General features: G+C 38.2%; 1 protein-coding gene across 3 annotated transcripts in view; it reads left to right on the top strand.

Annotated features, from left to right (window-relative positions):
* GABRA2 (gamma-aminobutyric acid (GABA) A receptor, alpha 2) overlaps window positions 1-19892 on the top strand; it is a 107306-nt gene that overhangs the window by 71148 nt on the left and 16266 nt on the right. For 2 of the 3 annotated variants that reach the window (XM_014534261.1, XM_014534253.1), the window contains exons 7-8: window positions 1831-1974; window positions 2995-3147. In XM_014534261.1, the coding sequence (XP_014389747.1) occupies window positions 1831-1974; window positions 2995-3147 (297 nt within the window). The remainder of the gene's footprint in view (window positions 1-1830; window positions 1975-2994; window positions 3148-19892) is intronic. The other variant, XM_014534256.1, reaches the window with a different exon arrangement.

Below are 19892 nucleotides of genomic sequence, written 5' to 3'. Positions count from 1 at the left end.
AGAGAACAAAAAAAACTACTTGATAATTTGCAAATGAATTGCTAGTTATCCACATTACTGATGTTACTTATCTAATCTTAGCAGTCATCAATGGTGAAATATTTAAAATTTAAAAAAAAATTGAACCTTAAAATAAGTAGAATTTATTCATATGTAAACTCTATAAATATATCTCTACTATTAAATATACTTATACATAAAGATATATATAGATATATAAAATCCTATTTTAAAAATTATGTAATATGATTTATTGAGAATGTAGATGAATACATGTACAATGAAATCAGTGTTTAACAGATACTAACATTTAGTAGCGACATTCAGAAAACTATTAAAAGACCACACAGAGATAAAGATTCAAACTTATATTCTTTTTACTGTTACTGAAGTTTAAATGCAAATGGATTTATGATCCCAAACTTTGGATCAAGGTGAGGACCACGACGTCCTGGATAGTTAGAGACAGAGATGTTGGCAGAGACAGCTGGTCCTTTCTCTCCCTTCACTGAGGATGTGAGCAGGGTGGTGAGTTTTGCTCAAGGTCTAGAAGCAATTGAAACAGCTGGTCCTTTCTCTCTGTTAATTGAGAATGTGACCATGGCACTGAGTTTTGCTCAAATACCAGAGGTGACTAATATTTCAAAACATTCTCATGAGCAAAAGTACATAGAATTTCTTCACAAGGTCAGTAGAGGAGCAAGAGTTATCTGTTTATTCAATTGTGGAGAGACTGCCTGCATAGAGAGCTCAGCTGCTCCCCCACCAGGACATACAGGAGCAAAGAAAATGCCAGGGTCATGGAACAGCTAAGATAAGGCATGCTGCCTGCCCTCCGGTTCTAGAGTCATCTCACTTGTGCTAAATTCTTCCTTGGCCAAATAAAACAGGAAATTATACCTGGTCTGTGTGTCTTTAGTCTTTTCTTACCAATCCATAACTTACCTGGAAGGCAATGAAAGTAGAGTCCAGTGAGATCTGGGTGTATAAATTAATGTTAAAATGAAAATGTTGTCCTAACCGGTTTGGCTCAGTGGATAGAGCGTCAGCCTACGGACTGAAGGGTCCCAGGTTCGATTCCGGTCAAGGGCATGTACCTTGGTTTCGGGCACATCCCCAGTGGGGAGTGTGCAGGAGGCAGCTGATCAATGTTTCTCTCTCATCGATGTTTCTAACTCTCTATCCCTCTCCCTTCCTCTCTGTAAAAAAATCAATAAAATAAAATAATAAAGTGAAAATGTTTTAAAAAGCATTTACAACTTGAGGAAATTACATCATTCTCATTTATTTTACATGTTTTGCAACAATCAGTCCTCATCTTTCTAATGAAATGCATTGTATCATGTATGATAGCTGTCATTTAATTCTTAATGAAATTAATTTATGTCTAGAAAGCAATATTATTTTGGATTATGATTGTCATTTCATGAGTGAGTGTTATTTCTAAACTAATTACCTGAGCCATGGCATTCATAATCTGTTTACCACAGTGACTTCTACACCTTGAGACTATGGGAGATGTTTTTGTTATCTCAAGGCCCACTGATTTTTGCAGACTCTAAAGATAAATGTGTTCTTTACCTCTCAAAGTGGTTGCAAAGAAAATAGTCTCATGATCTTGTTTGTCTCTCTTTATTTGCTTCACACCCTTCATATTGAAGCTGTAAATTTCAAAGACATGTTTTACCCTAAAAAATATGATCTGTAAATATCAACAATGACTTATTTTAGTCAACAATTATTCTATGAAGTATACAACTTTTGATGTTGTACTTTACTGATGGTTCTTACTAAAATGATAAAACAGATCTTTGTTCTGCTCTCCTACAGATGCATATACAACCTCAGAGGTCACTTATATTTGGACTTACAATGCATCTGATTCAGTACAAGTTGCTCCTGATGGCTCCAGGTTAAATCAGTATGACCTGTTGGGCCAATCAATTGGGAAGGAGACAATTAAATCCAGTACAGGTTAGTAAAATAAGTCTAAAGAAAAGTTAGTTAAGAAAATTAATGGGTTAAAGTCATTGGAAATGACCCAGTTTGTTTAAAACCTTTTGTTCTTGAGGTCCAAGAGCTAGCATTATAGATTGTATGTGAGGTTTCTTTTTGTTTGTTTGTTTTTTAGAAATTCAGAATCTCAGGCTTGACCCCTTATAAATTTAGGATCTTTATTTTAACAAGATTCCAAGGAGATTCCTTAGGTGTGCATTGACGTTTGAGAAACACTAGTCTAAAATATACTTCATATCAAAGAAGTGTGTATCTTCTCAGTCAAGTCAATTTTACCTTCAAATAGCGTTACCGCTCCTTTAGTGTTCCAATTCCTTTCCCTTTATTTTAGATATTTCAACTCTTGATTACAGATCACTACTGTTGGCCTATGTTAGGAAGCTGATGTGCTTTCTAAAGGCCACTCTCCTCTAGGAAAAGGCAGCTGTGTGGATTAATGAGCTTATATCCAGCAGATGTCAAGCCAGGGAGCAGGAAGGAAGGCAGTGAGGATGGGATAGAACTGATTGTAGAGAATGAGAGCAGAGATACAACATTGAGAAAATCAGAATTGGTGACAGGGTCAGCAGTGGGAAATCTGGGCCAGAAGATCAGCCTTGGAGATGTGGCTAGCGATCAATCTTTTAAAAAACCAGAGAGACCTAAACTTGAGGTTGGCACCGGCGGGGATGAGGGGCCTGAGAGCATTTATTAATCCTGTACTCCTTTGGTCAATCAGTATGACCTAGAGAGAAAAACAAATGCCATACCATAGACATGCTGAGCAAGTTTCTTGGTAATATTAAAACCCTCTTTTAAATATTCTTGCTGAGCTAAGGAGGCATTTAAAAGTTATAAACTTCTCATGTCATATATGTGATAAAGGCTTTTTTTTTAAATCAGAGACTGTTCTTTCTCTAATCTGTTCCATTTCCATTTCCAAAATGTGTGAACTATTGCCTATTCCAGTTCCTTAAACTTCTTACCTTATTTTTCTAGGTGAATATACCGTAATGACAGCTCATTTCCACTTGAAAAGAAAAATTGGGTATTTTGTGATTCAGACATATCTGCCTTGCATCATGACTGTCATTCTCTCCCAAGTGTCATTCTGGCTTAACAGAGAATCTGTGCCTGCAAGGACAGTATTTGGTGAGTGAATAACTACACGCTTCGCTGTACAGCACATTATGTTTCATTGCGTACTTTCAAAAGCATTCTCTCTCTTGGTACTCACACCAATAGTTTGTAGTGTGTGGGGAAGGGGGTATTTGCTTCATGTTACAGATGAGGAAACTGAGGCTCAGAAGGTAAATTACAGAGTCCTTGGTGCTCATCTATAATAATAAAACCATAATATGCTAATTAGACCAAACATCTTTCCGTATGTCCTTCCAGATGACCTGCTGGACAAAGCCAGGGCTGGGAGGGAAGCCCGGGTCCTGGGTGCCAGGGGGAAGCAGGTGCTGGCAACCGGAGGAAGGAAGGCCTACTCTTGCACAAATTTTGTGCATTGGGCCTCTAGTAAGGAATATGAACAGTACTCAAATCTTCTGGAAGTACATTCAATCTACTTTCTGTTGAATCATTTTGCTTCTCAACATTTGTCTCTATGTTAGTATAAAGAGAATATTGTTAGAAGTTTTAACTTAGAGAAGAACAGTAGCACATTTATAGACTTTCTATGTTTATTTTTTTGTTTGTTTTTAGATAAACAAAGATGATCTTAGGACTTTAAGTTAGAGAGTGAAAGAGAGAAAGAGACTCATCTCATATACTACATTAGTGTATTTACTTGCGTATTTAATATTCTTTAAAAATTTTTTATGTATGTTTATATTTAGTCCACACCATATTTCCAAAAAGATGTGAGATACCTTAAAATGTATAAACAAGATATTGTAAATACATTTTTACATGATGCAAAGAAAACTGAAGGCCAGAAAGTAAAATAAAAGCAGAGATAGGTTATGTTTCCTGAAAGACTAGGCATAATTAACCAATATTATAGATGAGGAAACTGTGTTTGAGGAGAGCTTAAATGACCTTCCCAAGTAAGGTTAGGCTGGGACCCAGATCTAAATTTCCTAACTTTTAGCCTAGCACTCCCTTCTGATGCACTAGATGCCAGGGCAGGAGAGACGCAGAGAAAGCAGGATGGTTCATTGTAAGCTTTTTTGTCTTGAGGTTCAATTTCTTCTGCTGCTTGCTGGCTCCCCAGCACCCCTGCCAGAGCTGATGCCGTCATCCACTGCCCCACCTCATCCCCACTGAGTCTCATTAAGACTCGCTTCTTAAATAGCATAGTCATTCTATGCTTTCATCACGAAAATCACCCAATTGGGTTTTTAGGTCCCTCAGGGACTAATTCTTGGCCAACTAAGGACCAGCTGAGGCAAATCATGGAATGAAGAACATAATTTTAGGGAATGATGTTCTGGCCTCAATAAAATAAAGATCCTTCTAATAACAGGCCTGTCTCTACCCAGAGTGGGCTGGGTGTGTGAGGGGAGGCATGGGTGGGTAGCAGGCTGCCATCTCTGCAGCAGTTCCCATACGGGTTTTTTTTTAAATACATTTTTATTGATTTTAGAGAGGAAGGGAGAGGGAGATAGAAACATCAATGATGAGAGAGAATCATTGATTGGCTGTCTCCTGCAAACTCCACACTGGGCATCAAGCCGCTACCTGACCAGGAATAGAACTATAATCTCCTGGTTCATAGGCAGACGTTCAACCACTGTGCCAACACCCCCGTACTCCCCCCCCATCCTGGGCCCCATACAGGTTTGGTGCCCACTTGTCAGGGGCAGGCTGGCCAGGGGTCTCCTTGGCCTCTATTGGTTGAATCAGATGTCTCTGATCTGCTTCCAACACCTCCAGATTTTAGGGAGACTTTTGTATTGGTGTTTTCTCACAGACTTTTACTATGCATAAATATAACATAAGTAAATGCACATTAGCTTAAAAACCAATTAGGTACATTTACACAATGGACCACAACTCGGAGGTACACAAGAAAGAAATCCCACCACTTACAACAGCATGGATGGGTCTGGAGAGCACCACACAAAGAGCAATAAGCCAGCAAGAGAGAGACAAGACCCCCACGACCCCACTCATGCATGAGAGCTAATGAACAAAACAAGCAATAAACTCATTAAGGCTCTTTCCATTCCTGACCATAAAGTATTTCCCCCCTTATTATTAGACTTATCGTGGAAATGGCCATGCACTAGTAGATGCCTGTGGCAGTCAGGCCCCTGTGGCTGCCTCTCCAATAATTCCCAGCTGAGTCGTTGCCTCTGGCGATAGTAGCTCCTCTAGAGACAGTGCTGGGTGGGGTTGCTGCCAGTCATGATGAAGCTACCTCTCCCCCGCAGAAGCTGCCTGTTGAATAGTGTCTTCCTCTTGTGATACTGGCTGCCTGGTATGATAGTGGCTGCCTCTCTCGTTGGTGCCTCTGATGATAGCTCATTGGTAGAGCCTTTGGCTGCAGATCAAGAGAGCTCTGTTGAGTTCAAATGTAATTTTCTTCATTTAAACCAAGCAGGAAAATTTGGTGACTGCTCTTCGGATATATGAGCTAGGCTGAGCACATTTTGTGATAGGATAAATTACTTTTCTGTATTTGGATCACTCAGTCATTTACAAAAGTTTCACTGAGGGTCTGCTGTGCCAGATACTGCACCAGGCCCTAGAGTGGAGGGCAACAAAATAAGCCGAAAAGATCATGGCATGGCCAGGTGAAGGCACTATAAAAGAGGCATGTGCAAATTGTTACAGAAAACAGCAGCATAGATCTAGGAGAATTGATTCAGTAGCTGAGATAACATTTGAGCTAAATCTTGAAGGAAGAGTAGGAGATTCCCAGACAGATGAGCTGGGGCAAGAATCCTAAGCCAGAAATGATAGATTGTGTAATGACATGACATCAAAGAGTGAAAGAACATAGTGTGTTTGGTGACCCAGTGTCCATGGAGATACATACAGATAGAAGTGTATAAGAAAGTGTGTAAGTCATGTCAATACAAGTTATCTTTATCTTGTAAGCTATAGGAAACCACCATAGATAGTGTTTTGGGAAGATAGACATGTGTAAAACTCTTAGAACAATCTTGGCATTTAATATATTCTATAAACCTGTTAGCTATTCTTATTATAAATGCAAAAAATCAGTTTGATTCTCAATAATGAATAATTCAAAAGGAAATTAAGAAAATAACCCCATTTACAATAGCATCCAAAATAATAAAATACCTAGGAATAAATTTAACCAAGTAGCTGAAAGACCTGTTCACTTAAAACTATAAAACTTTGCTGAAAAAAATTAAAGAAGACCTAGTTAAAGGTAAGATATCCCATGATCATGGATTTGTATACAATACTGTTAAGATGAGAATAGTCCTCAAAGTGATATATAAATTCAATTCAATAACTATCAAAAGTCAAAAATGACCTTTTTTACATAAAGGGCAAAAGCTGATCCTCAAATTCATATCCAACTGCAAGGGGGCTCTAAATAACCAAAATAATATGTTTTTTAATTTTTTTAATTTTAATTTTTTATTGTTGACACTATTTCAGTTGCCTCTATTCCTCCTCCTCCCCTGACAATATTAATAAATTAAAACAAAGTTGGTGGACTTTCCAGTTTCAAAACTTAGTATGAATCTACCTTAATCAACAGTGTCATAGTGGCATAGTCATGGGCATATAGATCAATGGGATAAAACCAAGAGTCCAGTAACAAACTCAAATATATATGGCAAATTGATTTTCAACAAGGGTGCTATGAACATTCTATGGAGATGTAGAGGTCTCTTAATCAAATATTGCTGAGACAGTTGGAAGACCATCATATGCAAAAGAATGAAGTTGGAACCCTACCCCACTCCAGATTCAACAATACACTCCAATGAATACAAAACCTTCATGTGACATCTAAAACTATAAAACTATTAGAAGAAAACATAGGATAAATCTTTATGACCTTGAATCCAACAATGGTTTCTTAGATTTGACACAAGAAGCACGAGTAACAAAGAAACAATAGAAACATTTAATTAAATTAAAAATTTTGCACCTCAAAGAACATTACCAACAATGTGAAGAGACAACTTACATATGGTTGAAAATGTTTTTCAAATCATGTATCTGACAAGGATTTTATATCCTGAATAAATAAAGAACTCTTACAACAACAACAACAAAAAGACCAAAAACTAGATTTCAAAAATAGACAAAGAATTTGAATGGACTTTTTACCAACGAAAGTATATGAATGGCAAACCAGCACAATAATTAAAAACAGAGAAGAAAACAATAGGATAAAATTGATATTCCAGAAAGGCCCAAATTTATATGTAAATGCATGACAAGTCAGACAAAATGAAATAATAAGGTACTTGTTTGGTCAATGTGAGGAAAATAAAATAAAATTCCATTGCGGTAAATAGAGATTTTGTAGCATGAAGCACATAGATGAATATGCTAAAAGGAGCAAGTAGAGGACTCTACCTGTCTGTAGAGGAGAGGTAAATAGAAGAATAAGTATTTAACTTTGAATCAGCAGAATGTATTAGCATCAAGGCTGCTAGGTTTATCTATAACAAATGTGCAAATTTTTATATAAATTATTTATAATATAAGTTTAAGGGTCAAAAAGTCATATTTTCATGCAAATTTAGGCTGTTAGATGGTAAAATTATCCTTGGTATTTTCTCTGCAAGTTATTCTGTGTAAGCTTGTAATAAACATAATTCCATGTGACGTGTGTGTGTATGTGTGTGTATTCAAATAAAAGATAAACACAGATTTTATTTTCTGTTTAGAATGGGACTTGAAAGATGCTTGCCTGAGCTCCCTTTTTCTACAACCATATTCCATTCTTTATTGTTTTCTTTCTCCTTTTGAGTTTGAATATCATCATCTGACTGATAGATAGCTGTTACCTAAGCAACATTTCTATTTTCTCCAAGATTCTCTCTCTAATTTCCCAGTCATGTTTACAAGCTCATGAGAGATCACTGAATCACCTGCCCTCCTCCTGCCTCCAAGGCTTTCTGTGATGAGTAACCCACCCCAGGAAAAAAACTATTACCGTTAAGAAATTAATATGCTCTGGGAGACAGATGTCAAATTTCTCAACCTTTGAGGTCTGGCTTCATGCTGTGAATAGAATAAGAAAACAGAGCAAACAAGACAGTAAGCTGAGGAGCTGAAATTAGAATGTGTGCCCCTTGATATTAGAGATTTTCCTCCATTGTGTTGGGTTTTATCTTTTCCTTTTTCGTATATTGCATTCATTTTATGGTTGTAGATCCAGCTTGATATATTTCAAAAGCATTTCTTCAAAAGGGCTGTCCATGTATCTTGCGGTGATGAAAGCCTACTTTGACTTTTGAGTGTTCATGCTCAATTCGTTCAGCATTAACAAATACTTATTGAATGGCTATTTTTATCAGCACTGTTTTAGCTGCTTGGGATACATCCTCGAGCAAAAACCGAAAGCCACTTCCTTCATTATAATGTAGCTCAGTGGTTCTCAACCTTCTGGCCCTTTAAATACAGTTCCTCATGTTGTGACCCCAACCGTAAAATTATTTCCATTGCTACTTCATAACTGTAATTTTGCTACTGTTATGAATTGTAATGTAAATATCTGCTATGCAGGATGGTCCTCGGCGACCCCTGTGAAAGGGTGGTTCGACCCCCAAAGGGGTCGCGCCCCACAGGTTGAGAACCGCTGATCGTAGCTGCTCTCTGTTGCCAGTCACATAAGAAAGCACTTGGGAAACTTTTAACTTAATATTTCAGGTTTTGTGCTTTCAAGGCTCCTGTGAATGAGCAGAATGTTGACAATGAACAAACCTCCCTTCATATTTGCATAAACATATCGATTCTTTAGTGAAATTGTGGCTGCTGTGTCTTTCAGTTGTGTAACATCCTTCAGAACTTTATATAAATAAGTAATAATCATAAAGAACTTACCAATGATATGTTAAGCCAAACACTTTTCAAATTTACAGAAAAGTTAACACATGAATAAGAGACTGTCAGCTTACATTTGAACATATGAATATAGTATGTGAATAAATTTATATATGATAAATATTTCCTGTCATTTTTGTATTAATATTATGGAACAGAGATGTTTTTCTATTAAAAACTAAAATAAAATAACCAACATCTCTTAGGGTATAGCTTTGGTAGGCGAGTACAGGGAGGTCAAATGCTTTATATTGCCTACTAAGTTCCTGGCTGTGAAAGGGCCTAGATGCCTGTCTTATATAAATTTTGAAATAATCAAAAATCCAAAAGGGATATTTTTGGATTATTTATTTTTCTTGTTAGTTCCATGATTAAATATGACTGTTTATACCATGGATTCCAAAATATAGTGGCTTGAATATATAAGGGTGTTTTTTGTTGTTGTTTTTTTTTCATGTAAAAGAGGTCCACAAGTAGATAGTCCAAGACAGAAATGGCAACACCTTGGGCATGGGACACTCAGTCTCTTTCTTTCTCCTTTGGTAGCCTGAGCATGGAGTTTTGTGTCATGGGCCAAAAAGACTGCTGGTTTCCAACGGTCACTTTCATACCCACAAAACAGGAAGGGATAAGCAAAAGGGCAAAAGACCTCTTCCGGCTCTCTGTTCAATGCAAAAGAGCTTTCCCAGAAGTCCCTCCCCCCAATAATTTCTATTTATATAGCATCAGCTGAACTTGATTTCATAACCAGAAATTCTGAGAAATTGCCATCCTGAATAAACTCAGTGTTCTAATATTATGGACTGACTAAATAATGGATTGCAAGCTAGTGGTTTCTATTACAATAAGAAAATGACTTGTTTGCTACAAGGCCTTAAATGATTAAAAGCACATATGTCCAAACCAGCGTATTTGGCTCTACTACTATCAAATTATGTGATTTCTGACAAGTTTCTTAACCTCTCTGCACCATAGTTTCACCCCTCACTAGAACTATGACTATAATATCTACTTTGTGAGGTGGTTTAAGAAATAAACACATACACGCATTCATATGCAAGTGGAAAACTAAAAATATTCTGGCACATAGTTAATGCTGTGTAATTATTGGCTATTATTATTAGTGTTTATTACCTAATACTTAATTCTCTCTTTCATATCAAGAAATATGTAAAGGATGGTTAGATCTCTTTTAGTTTGAATAGCAGTAATCACTTTTCAGAAGCAATGAAGACTATAAACTATAGGGAAGACATCACTAAGCAGAAATCTAGCTTCTTTGACATCGTATCATCGGTGTTTGGTTTGTTTGAGGGAATTTTAGAATCCTTGACATTTCTTTAAAAGTAAATTATATCATTGTGTGTTCAGTTTTTGTCAAGACTCCTTTAATTATCGTGAAACGAAACCCAAGTCAAACTGGCTTCTGCCTCTGTGAACTTCATTCTTAATTAATTACATAGACATTCACAAGAAACACTGTCTTAGATGTGCATCCCATATCAAAGTTTCATAATTGAGGCTTATTGGTTGGTCAAGAGTCATTTCTCACCCCTGATACCATCCTCATAGCCAGGTACACACTTTTTAGCAAGTCTTGGGTTACAGGCCCACTCTGAGTCAGTAGGTATTGTCACATACATTCTGAAAGTGGAGGATGAGTAGTTCCTGAAGGAAAGGAGAATTGAAGACTTATTAAATGGGAGTAACTTCTCGGACATCCTCACCGTCTGATCTTGTATATCATTTATATTTCACTTAGCTCTGTGATAACCTTGACTTCTACTTCATTGTGAAAATTGAAGCAACTAGAAAGAACTTCTCTAGAATCCCACAACCTCATCTTCCCAAGCTTCAATACCCACAAATTCTTCTTGACTGTGTTTCTATGTAATGCTGACACATTCGCTAGTGCATTAGAACATATGTCTTCTCACCTGCTGAAAGACATTATTCCAGCAATCCTCCCCCTCTAATGTCATCAGTGTCTGTGATCCTTACTTAATCATTCCTAACAGAAATACAAATATGGCATTATTCACCAAATTCTCAAGTCAAATTCCCTGACTCTACTAATTCCTTGGCTTCCACTTCATTTCTTCACTCTCTTTTTAAGCAGGTTTACTTGAAAGAGTTTACTGTACCTAATTTTCCCCCTCCTATGACCTTTTAAAACCATTCTAATCAGGCTTCTATCTCCCTGACTCCACCAAAACTGTTTCTGTTGAGATCCTCTGCATTGCTAAGTCTAATTGCCAATTCTCAGATCAATTTACTTGGCCTATCAGCAGCCTTTGACAGAGCACTCCCCTTCCACTAACTGAAAATTTCTTGGAAAGTATATTATTTGGTTCCCATGAAAGCCACACACTTTTGATTTTCTCTCCCTTCTCATGCTTACTCAGTCTCCTTTGTAGGTTCCTACTCTTTCCCAGACCACTTAAATGCCAGAGGGCGCCAAGGCTCAATATGTGGCCATTCTCTTCTCTGTACTCTCTACTTTGTTGATTTCATCATTTATCATAGTTTACTATAATTTTCATGTGCTAATTACCAAATTTATAGTTTCTGTCCAGAGCTCTTCCTTCAACTACATACACATACATCTAACTGTCCTTCCTTACATCTCCACTTGGAATCCAATAGGCATTCAAATTCAATATGCACAAACTGAACTTTAAATATTCTTCTCAAAATCTAGTCCACTTGTAACCTTGCTTGTACCCGAGACTGAGCCCTATCATCTCTTCATGATTACTGCATGTCTTAGTCTGTGTGGGCTGCCATAACAAAACACCACTAACTCCATGGCTTAAATAACATACTTTCCCCCCCTCCCCTCACAGTTCTGGAGGCAAATAATCCATAGTCAAATAAACCAATCCATCAGGGTCCATTTCCGATGAGAGCTCTCTTCCTGGTTTGCAGATGCTTTCCTTCTCATCATGTCCTCACAGGGCCTTTCCTGGGTGAGTGTGCACCCTCAGTGGTGTGTATTATTACAAGGACACTAATCCTATTTAATCCTATTGAATCAGGGCCCCAATGTTAGGAGCTGGATTAACTTTAATTATTTCCTTAGAGCCCCCATCTCCAAATACAACCATACTGGGTGTTAGGGCCTCAACGTGTGAATTTTGGAGGGACACAAGCATTCAGTGCATAGCACTGCACAAGACTCTAAACGGTGTTTTGCTTCCATCCTTGTGCTAGTTTGTTTTCAACATGGTAGCCATGGTGATCCTTTCAAAATGTAAGTCAGCTAATATCACAGGCATACAGGCATAGTCCAAACCCATTGGCTCACCAATATACCCAGAGTCAAAGCAAAGTTTCTTCAGAAGTCAGTATGTTCTATGCCATATGAATTCCCTTCCTCTTCAAGCTCAACTTCTGCCACCTCTCCTATCCCTCACCCTTCCCCTGACATACACTCTGACCTCCTCCTTATTTCATGAATATGCAAGGCATTCACCTACCAGCTTTATCTGTTTCCTCTGGTTGGACTTCTCTTTCCCCAGAAATCTGTGTGGATCATTCCGTTACTCCCTTACGGCTCTCTCGATTGTCATCTCACAGGCATACAGGCATACTCCAAACCCATTGGCTCACCAATATACCCAGAGTCAAAGCAAAGTTTCTTCAGAAGTCAGTATGTTCTATGCCATATGAACTCCCTTCCTCTCCAAGCTCAACTTCTGCCACCTTTCCTATCCCTCACCCTTCCCCTGACATCCACTCTGACCTCCTCCTTATTTCATGAACATGCAAGGCATTCACCTACCAGCTTTATCTGTTTCCTCTGGTTGGACTTCTCTTTCCCCAGAAATCTGTGTGGATCATTCCGTTACTCCCTTACGGCTCTCTCGATTGTCATCGTTTCAAAGGGGCCTACCTGACTATCTAACTTAAAATGCAAACTGCTACCCAGTCCCACCTCTTTTTCTCCGCCTGGTCCTACTCTGTTTTTATCTTCATTGTCTATATGATCTTCTAATATTTTATAGGAAAATATATTTTTGTTTAATTTGTCTCCCTCATTAGAATTTAAATTTCAAAAAGGCAATTATATTTACCTTTCCTTTAAAATGAGGGACAATGAATCTAAAGACCAATTACCAGATCAATTTACTTGACCTAATACTGAGACAATAAGTAAGTAAAGAGAAAATGATTTTATATAGACAGATTCATACACACATACATACATATAGGTAGATGATAGATAGATAGATAGATAGATAGATAGATAGATAGATAGATAGATAGATAGATGATAGATAGATTAGATAGATAAATAATAGAAAGAAATGATAAACGCATACACTAGATAGATAGATAGATGATAGATAGATTAGATAGATAATAGAAAGAAATGATAAACACATACATTTGTGAGTTCAACTAGATTTAGGTTAGCAAATCTAAAACTATACAGACTAAACATGTAGACAAGTTAATTTCCTCTCTTAATTGCGATATCTGAGTGCTATTTTCAAAAGAAAGTTTAATAGATATTAGACAAAAAATAAACAAAAATTATCCATTGCAATAGGCTAGCCAACTTTGAAGTTTAGAGGGAACATAATGCAGAGGGCTGCAGTGGTATTGACACCAGCTATAAATTCAGGGGGTTCCCAGAACTATCCTCAAGGTTGATAACATACTATAAGGACTCACAGAACACACGGAAATCTGTTACAGGCACAGTTATAATTTATTTTAAAGAAAAGAAAGAGATTAAAATCAGCCAAGGGAAGCAGCACATAGAATACACTCCAGGCAGAGATCCAAATGCAGAACTTCCATTGTCTTCTCCCCATGGAGGCAGGGTCAGCATTACTTTCCTGGCATTGCTGCATGACAACACATACAGAATATGCCCACCAGGAAAGCTCATCTGCACCTTGCTGTCCAGAGTTTGTCTTGGGCTCTGTCGTTTTGGCACTGTTGACTGGTCTTATAGATGACCTCAGCTCCTCAGGGGGTCAAGCTGATATGTCATGATCTAAAAACTCCACACTAAATCCAGTTGCTGCTACCTAGCTGGCCCCAAACCCCCAGGCCAACACAACTGTAATATAATTAATGTGTATAAAGTGATGAATTCATATACATTGGGAAAGGATTCCCACCAGAGTTGATTAGCACACCCATCACCTCACATAGTTACCTTGTTTTCTTTTTTTTCATGAAAGCACTTAAGTTCTATTCTCTTAGAAAATGTCAATTACACAGTATTATCAACTATAGTCACCATGTTATATATAGATCCTCAGACATTATTCATCTTATAATTGAAAGTTTGTACCCTTTTCTGAGCCTCTCCCTGTTTCTCCCACCCCCATTGTACTCTCTGTTTTTATAAGCTTGCCAATTATACCTCAACAAAGCTGAAATAATTGAGAGAGAATCAGTAAGTAACCTGGGCGCAGCTTTAGCCTGCCCCGCCCGGCTGAAGAGTTGGGACAGCCTTAGAAGGAGACACACATGGTTTTAACTGGAAAGTAGAGAGAAGGTGGCAGTGGGAGCAGGATGCCTGGCTGGTACCAGGATATGAAACCAATGCACAGAAAGCCAGTGCAGGGCAGACACAGTCTCTGCAAAACTCATCCAAATGCCTATCAGGAGACCTGGGCTGCGGAGTGCTAATAGGCGGCACACCTGGCATCCCAGAATTGACTTTGGCACTCGGCAGCACATGCTGATTGGCAAGCTGCCAGCCCACCAGCTTGCCCCCCTCCCCCCCTGCTGTCAGACTCTCATCCTAGTCAGCCCCTGGCAATTAGGAAAGTGACTGAAGCAAAATGTATAAAAAGCCATGGCAAGGAACATTAGTAAGGCTTGGGAGTTCTAGTCTAGAGGCAGGCTTAAAAGTTGTTTCAGGAAGATAGGTAGCCTGGTGGAGCTTGATTGATGAGAATGAATTATGAGTAACAGTATGGCTAGAGAATTAAAAATATGTGCGATGGGTCTGTCCCTGAGTTTTCTGTTTTTAGATTTTTTCTAGGACGTGCAAATATTACTTCAATACAGTAATGACCACTGAAGTCACGGGGACAGTTTAACCAATCTCATTTCCTACACTGACATCCACATAGTCATAGTGATGAGAAAAAGCTATTCAAATAGTCCTTGTTTAAGCGCTTTCTATGCATCATATACTGTGTAGGCAACTCAGATTTACTCATTGTTAAATTCCAAGAAAAGAAATCTCCAGTTAGTACAGTAAGTACCTCCCCTTTTCAGACAAGAACATGAACACCCAGAACTGTCGAGAGGCTATTCCATTATCACAGAGCAGGTCAGTAAAAAGAAAGAACTTGACCTTACAACTCTCCAACTCTAATTGTTTCACTTTTTATACTGCACCATTATGCCATCAAATGACTGTTTCCTTTTTTTTTTCGAGACTGAAATCAGAAATATTCTGGGTAATTTCTGTTTGAGAGTCAGGCTGACCAAACATAGACCAGTACCAGAACTTGAGGTAAACGTTCAGATTTGAATTCTAGTTAACTATTCATTTCAGCAAGTACTGATTAAAGTATTTCAGATTCCTTGCTCAATTCCTTGTCCAAAAGTTGGTACTATCAGATTATGGTAGAGCAACTAATCCATTAACTGGCTTTTCAAAGTTTAGTCCTGCCCAGGTGTCATATGTCACATTTTTAAGTGGAATTAACCTAGTTAATCCAGGTCTTTAAAAAAGCATAACTACTTACAATAGGATGACCTTAGTCATTAAAAACTTCAGTTTAATCTGAGATGAAGAACTTGATTACTAGCATTGCTGTATAATATACTTGGTCCTGATACTCATCTGTGAAATCTTGATAACCTTATAGAATATATGAGGGAGATTTCATTTTAACAGGAAGGGTTTTTATTTTAAATATATTTTTTGATTTATTAACCTTTGTATATAATGAAAATAATGACTCCTCAACTATAATTACATTACTATCTATACCAGTCTGAGCCATTAAATATTTAGTGTCACTATAACCAAATTTTTAGTGCATACATATTCTTAGTTTCTAACTTTCAAAAAAAGAATAAAAGCCTTAACCGGTTTGGCTCAGTGGATAGAGCGTCGGCCTGTGGACTGAAGGGTCCCAGGTTCGATTCTGGTCAAGGGCATGTACCTTGGTTGCAGGCACATCCCCAGGTGGGGGGTGTGCAGGAGGCAGCTGATTGATGTTTCTCTCTCATCGATGTTTCTAACTCTCTATCCCTCTCCCTTCCTCTCTGTAAAAAAATCAATAAAATATAAAAAAGGATAAAAGCTATTATTTATTTTCAAATATGTACTAGTCTTTCAAGAAAATTTTCTCTATTTAGGTGACTTTTTGTGAATAAAAATATTTAATAATGCATTATTCATCATAAATAACATAGTATCTCCCCACTTAAATAACACAGGGAGCTATAAGAAATCACCAAGACTATTGGCGTTTGAACAGTCACCCTGAAATTTATGGCAATGCAATTATAAGATTGAAATATAAAAGGGTTTGGAAACAATGAGGAGTTTACACAGCACATGTTTTCTATGGTCTCCTGTTCATTTATAGTCTTACTGTCATCAGACTGAATATATTATTTTCCTTTAAACTCATGAAATCAGAATATTACTGTTTCAACAGAGTACCATAGACTGGTCCATTACAGACAACAGGGTTTATTTCTCACGGTTGTGGAGGCTGGAAGTCCGAGATCAGGCTGCCAGCCTGCTGGGGTTGGTGGGGTTCTGGTGAGAGCTATCTTTCAGATTGTAGCCTGCTGACTTCCCATCATTTCATCACACGGAGGAAAAACAGTGAACTCGCTCTCTGGCTTCTTATTATAAGGGCACTAATCCCACCCGTGAGGGCTTCACCCTCATGACCAAATCGCCCCTCCAATGTCCCACTCCCAAATACCATCACATCAGGAATGAGATTTCAACAGATGAATTTTTGGGAAAGGCAGATATGCAATCCATAGCAATTACTGTAACATTTAGCAGTTACATCAGGTTGTACGTTTTTGGGTAATGGAGCATTGGCGCAGGGGTCCCCTAGTGATGGCCCTGGCAGACCGTATTTAACCATGTTTAGATCCAACCTTACCTTAAAGGAGAACTTCTACTCATTTCTGATTTCACTTAGGATTAGATGTGAATCAGACAAGATTTCTTGGAAGTCACTTCTCAGATGTAATAAATGATGACATGGGTATTTCTTAACATCAGATTGGTCTTAAGAAATAATGACACAGGTGAATCCATTTTATAGCACCAGGCTCTCAAATTATGCCTACTTTATAGAATTGAATTGTATCCTTTTAAAATTCCAGGAACAGAGTAGTTCAGACTGGGCGAAATGAAATGAAAATGATGGGTTTAATAAGACCAGAAAAGCAAGTGCCCACTCTGAAAAGATGTCAGGCTTTCTTGGAACAATGGAAGAATACAGGGAATCTGGCTCAAAGCTTTCTCTTTCCTTGTGAGGCAAGTCAATTATTTCTGAAGGGGGAAATGAATAACTACAATAAAATAGCCCAAGTCTTTCTAGGTAGCCATTTAAGCAGTACAATCCCTGTGTCCTTTGATTTTTCTTAAACCACCACTAGATGGGACACTTGCATCCTTGGTTTGGATTCTTAGCTTTTTTTATCCTCACGTTGGGGACCTAATGTGCTTAGAAATAACAGGGGAGCCAGTGATCTTTATTTGACAGCTTCTAAATAGTCATTTGCAGATATTATTTAGTGTTCCATTTTAGAGATGAAGTTGCCGAGGCTCAGAGAGAGAGTGGGAAAGAAGGGAAAATTTAACATTTGTTGGGCGGTGCTATATATGAAGCCTATATGCTCATACTTTATCCTCCCAACAGCCTGAAGAAATGTTATTTCCATTTTGTAGAGGAGGAGCTCAGCAAGGTCAGGAAGCTGCTGTGTCAGAAGCAGAATCCAAATCCTTGCCTGACTTTAGTGCACATTCGTCACTATGCACAGCCACTTCTCAAGCAGTTTAAACACTTTAATGCATGATATAAACCTGAAATTACAAAGATAGTAGGGGCCCCAGCAGGAAAATGCAAAGGTTAGATTCAGGGCACTGAAATATGCATGATGGGGACATACAATTGGCATTGAAAGGGAATCCGTTTGTAGATTAGGCAGTATATTAGTAATTTGGAGAAGAATGAGGACTTTTGAGGCAGACTGAGTGGGTGTCTGTCCCACCTCTATTGTTTGAGAACAGGGTGATCTTTAGTGGGTACTCAAAATCACATAGCCTCAGCTTCCTTGTTGTAAAGGAGGATGATAACAATACCTAACTCACAGGGTTGTTATGCGGGATAAGCACTTTAATATGTAAAGAGTTCTTATAATAGATGCATGAAGTTCTTGCAAGAGTATGCCTTACTTCCCCCGGCTGCCAACACCGGCTTCCCTCTGGCACCCAGGACCTGGGCTTCCCTGGCAGCCCCTGCTTTATCCGGAGGTTGTCCAGAAGGACATCCGGAAGGATGTCAGGTCTAATTAGCATATTATGCTTTTATTATCCTAGATATGGCATATAGTAGATGGTCCTTAGTGGTATTTTCTATTATTACATCTGGAGTAATGTAAGAATATGAGATTAATGTATAGTAGGCATCAATTTATACTCTTTTTACATCACATTTACATTGTGATGTGATTAAACCTCTGTTTCATTCTAAAGCTCACTAGATTCTTAACTTGTACATTCCTTTTTATAGAATCCGTAAATATGATCCATCCGTGTTCCTTTTCAGTTTTTTTAAATTAATCCCTTCACTTGGTGAACCAACATGTAATGAGCGTTTGCTGTTGCCAGAATATGAGTTAGGTGGCAGCATTTTAAAAAGGTCTGATGAGCCATGTGCCCACCAGCTGCTCAGTGTGGAGGAGTGAGACAGACGTGTAAATAAATAAATGAATTGAAGGATCATAGGTTCCCTGGAGAGAAATATTCCAAAATAAGCTAAGGGCAGCAGAAGGAAGCAGTTATATCTGAGGAAGTCAGAGAAGCCCAAAGGTAAGAAGCATCAAGTCAAGCCTAGCAAATTAGCATAATGTTCTAAACAGAAGACACAAAATGATCAAAAGCAACGTGAGCATATGGAGAACAGCAAATCACTGCGTGGTGAATCTCAGGCACGGGGGTCATTTGTGTGTAAGGGTGGCCGGACAGACAGGGGCCAGGCCACACACAGGCTCACATCCTATGCCAAAACCATGGAAACTGCTTGCAAGGTGTTTTAGCAAGAGGGTAAATGGATGCATGGAGTTTAGGGAAGACTATTTATAGAGAATGTTGTGAAAATAAATTGAAATGGGATGAGTGATGCAGAGTAACTAGTTAAGAGGTAATTGGTATCATCCAAGTAAGAAATTATGAAGGCCTCAAATAAGTCAATGAATATCATATTCAAAATGCAGTAACGCAAAAGCAAAAACACAATGTTAGAAAAACAAGAGAAGAAAAACAACAAATCACCTTAACAACAGAGGAACAACAGCCAAAGTAATCTTTTAAACAGGAAACTCTGATTATGTCGCTACCTTGTTTGAAATGAACTCTGTATGTTATGGTTTCCCACTGCTCTTGTCACCTCGATACAATGTAACAGGCTCTGAGAGTCCGGTTCCTGCCTCCCCTTTGGCCTCATCTTCCATGAAACCCTTATCTGCTACCTTCCTACCTTGCAAGCCTCTTTCTACTCCTCTGAAATGCCACATTCCCCGTGTCCCTGGGCTTCCATGCACCTTCTTTTCTTTCTTTTTTAAAAAAATATATTTTATTGATTTTTTACAGAGAGGAAGGGAGAGGGATAGAGAGTTAGAAACATCAATGAGAGAAAAACATCGATCAGCTGCCTCCTGCACAC

Source organism: Myotis brandtii, unplaced genomic scaffold (assembly GCF_000412655.1).
Source record: "Myotis brandtii unplaced genomic scaffold, ASM41265v1 scaffold10, whole genome shotgun sequence".
Classification (NCBI taxonomy): Eukaryota; Metazoa; Chordata; class Mammalia; order Chiroptera; family Vespertilionidae; genus Myotis; species Myotis brandtii.
The sequence above is the reverse complement of the archived record's forward strand: the minus strand, read 5'-3'. Positions and strand labels throughout refer to the sequence as shown.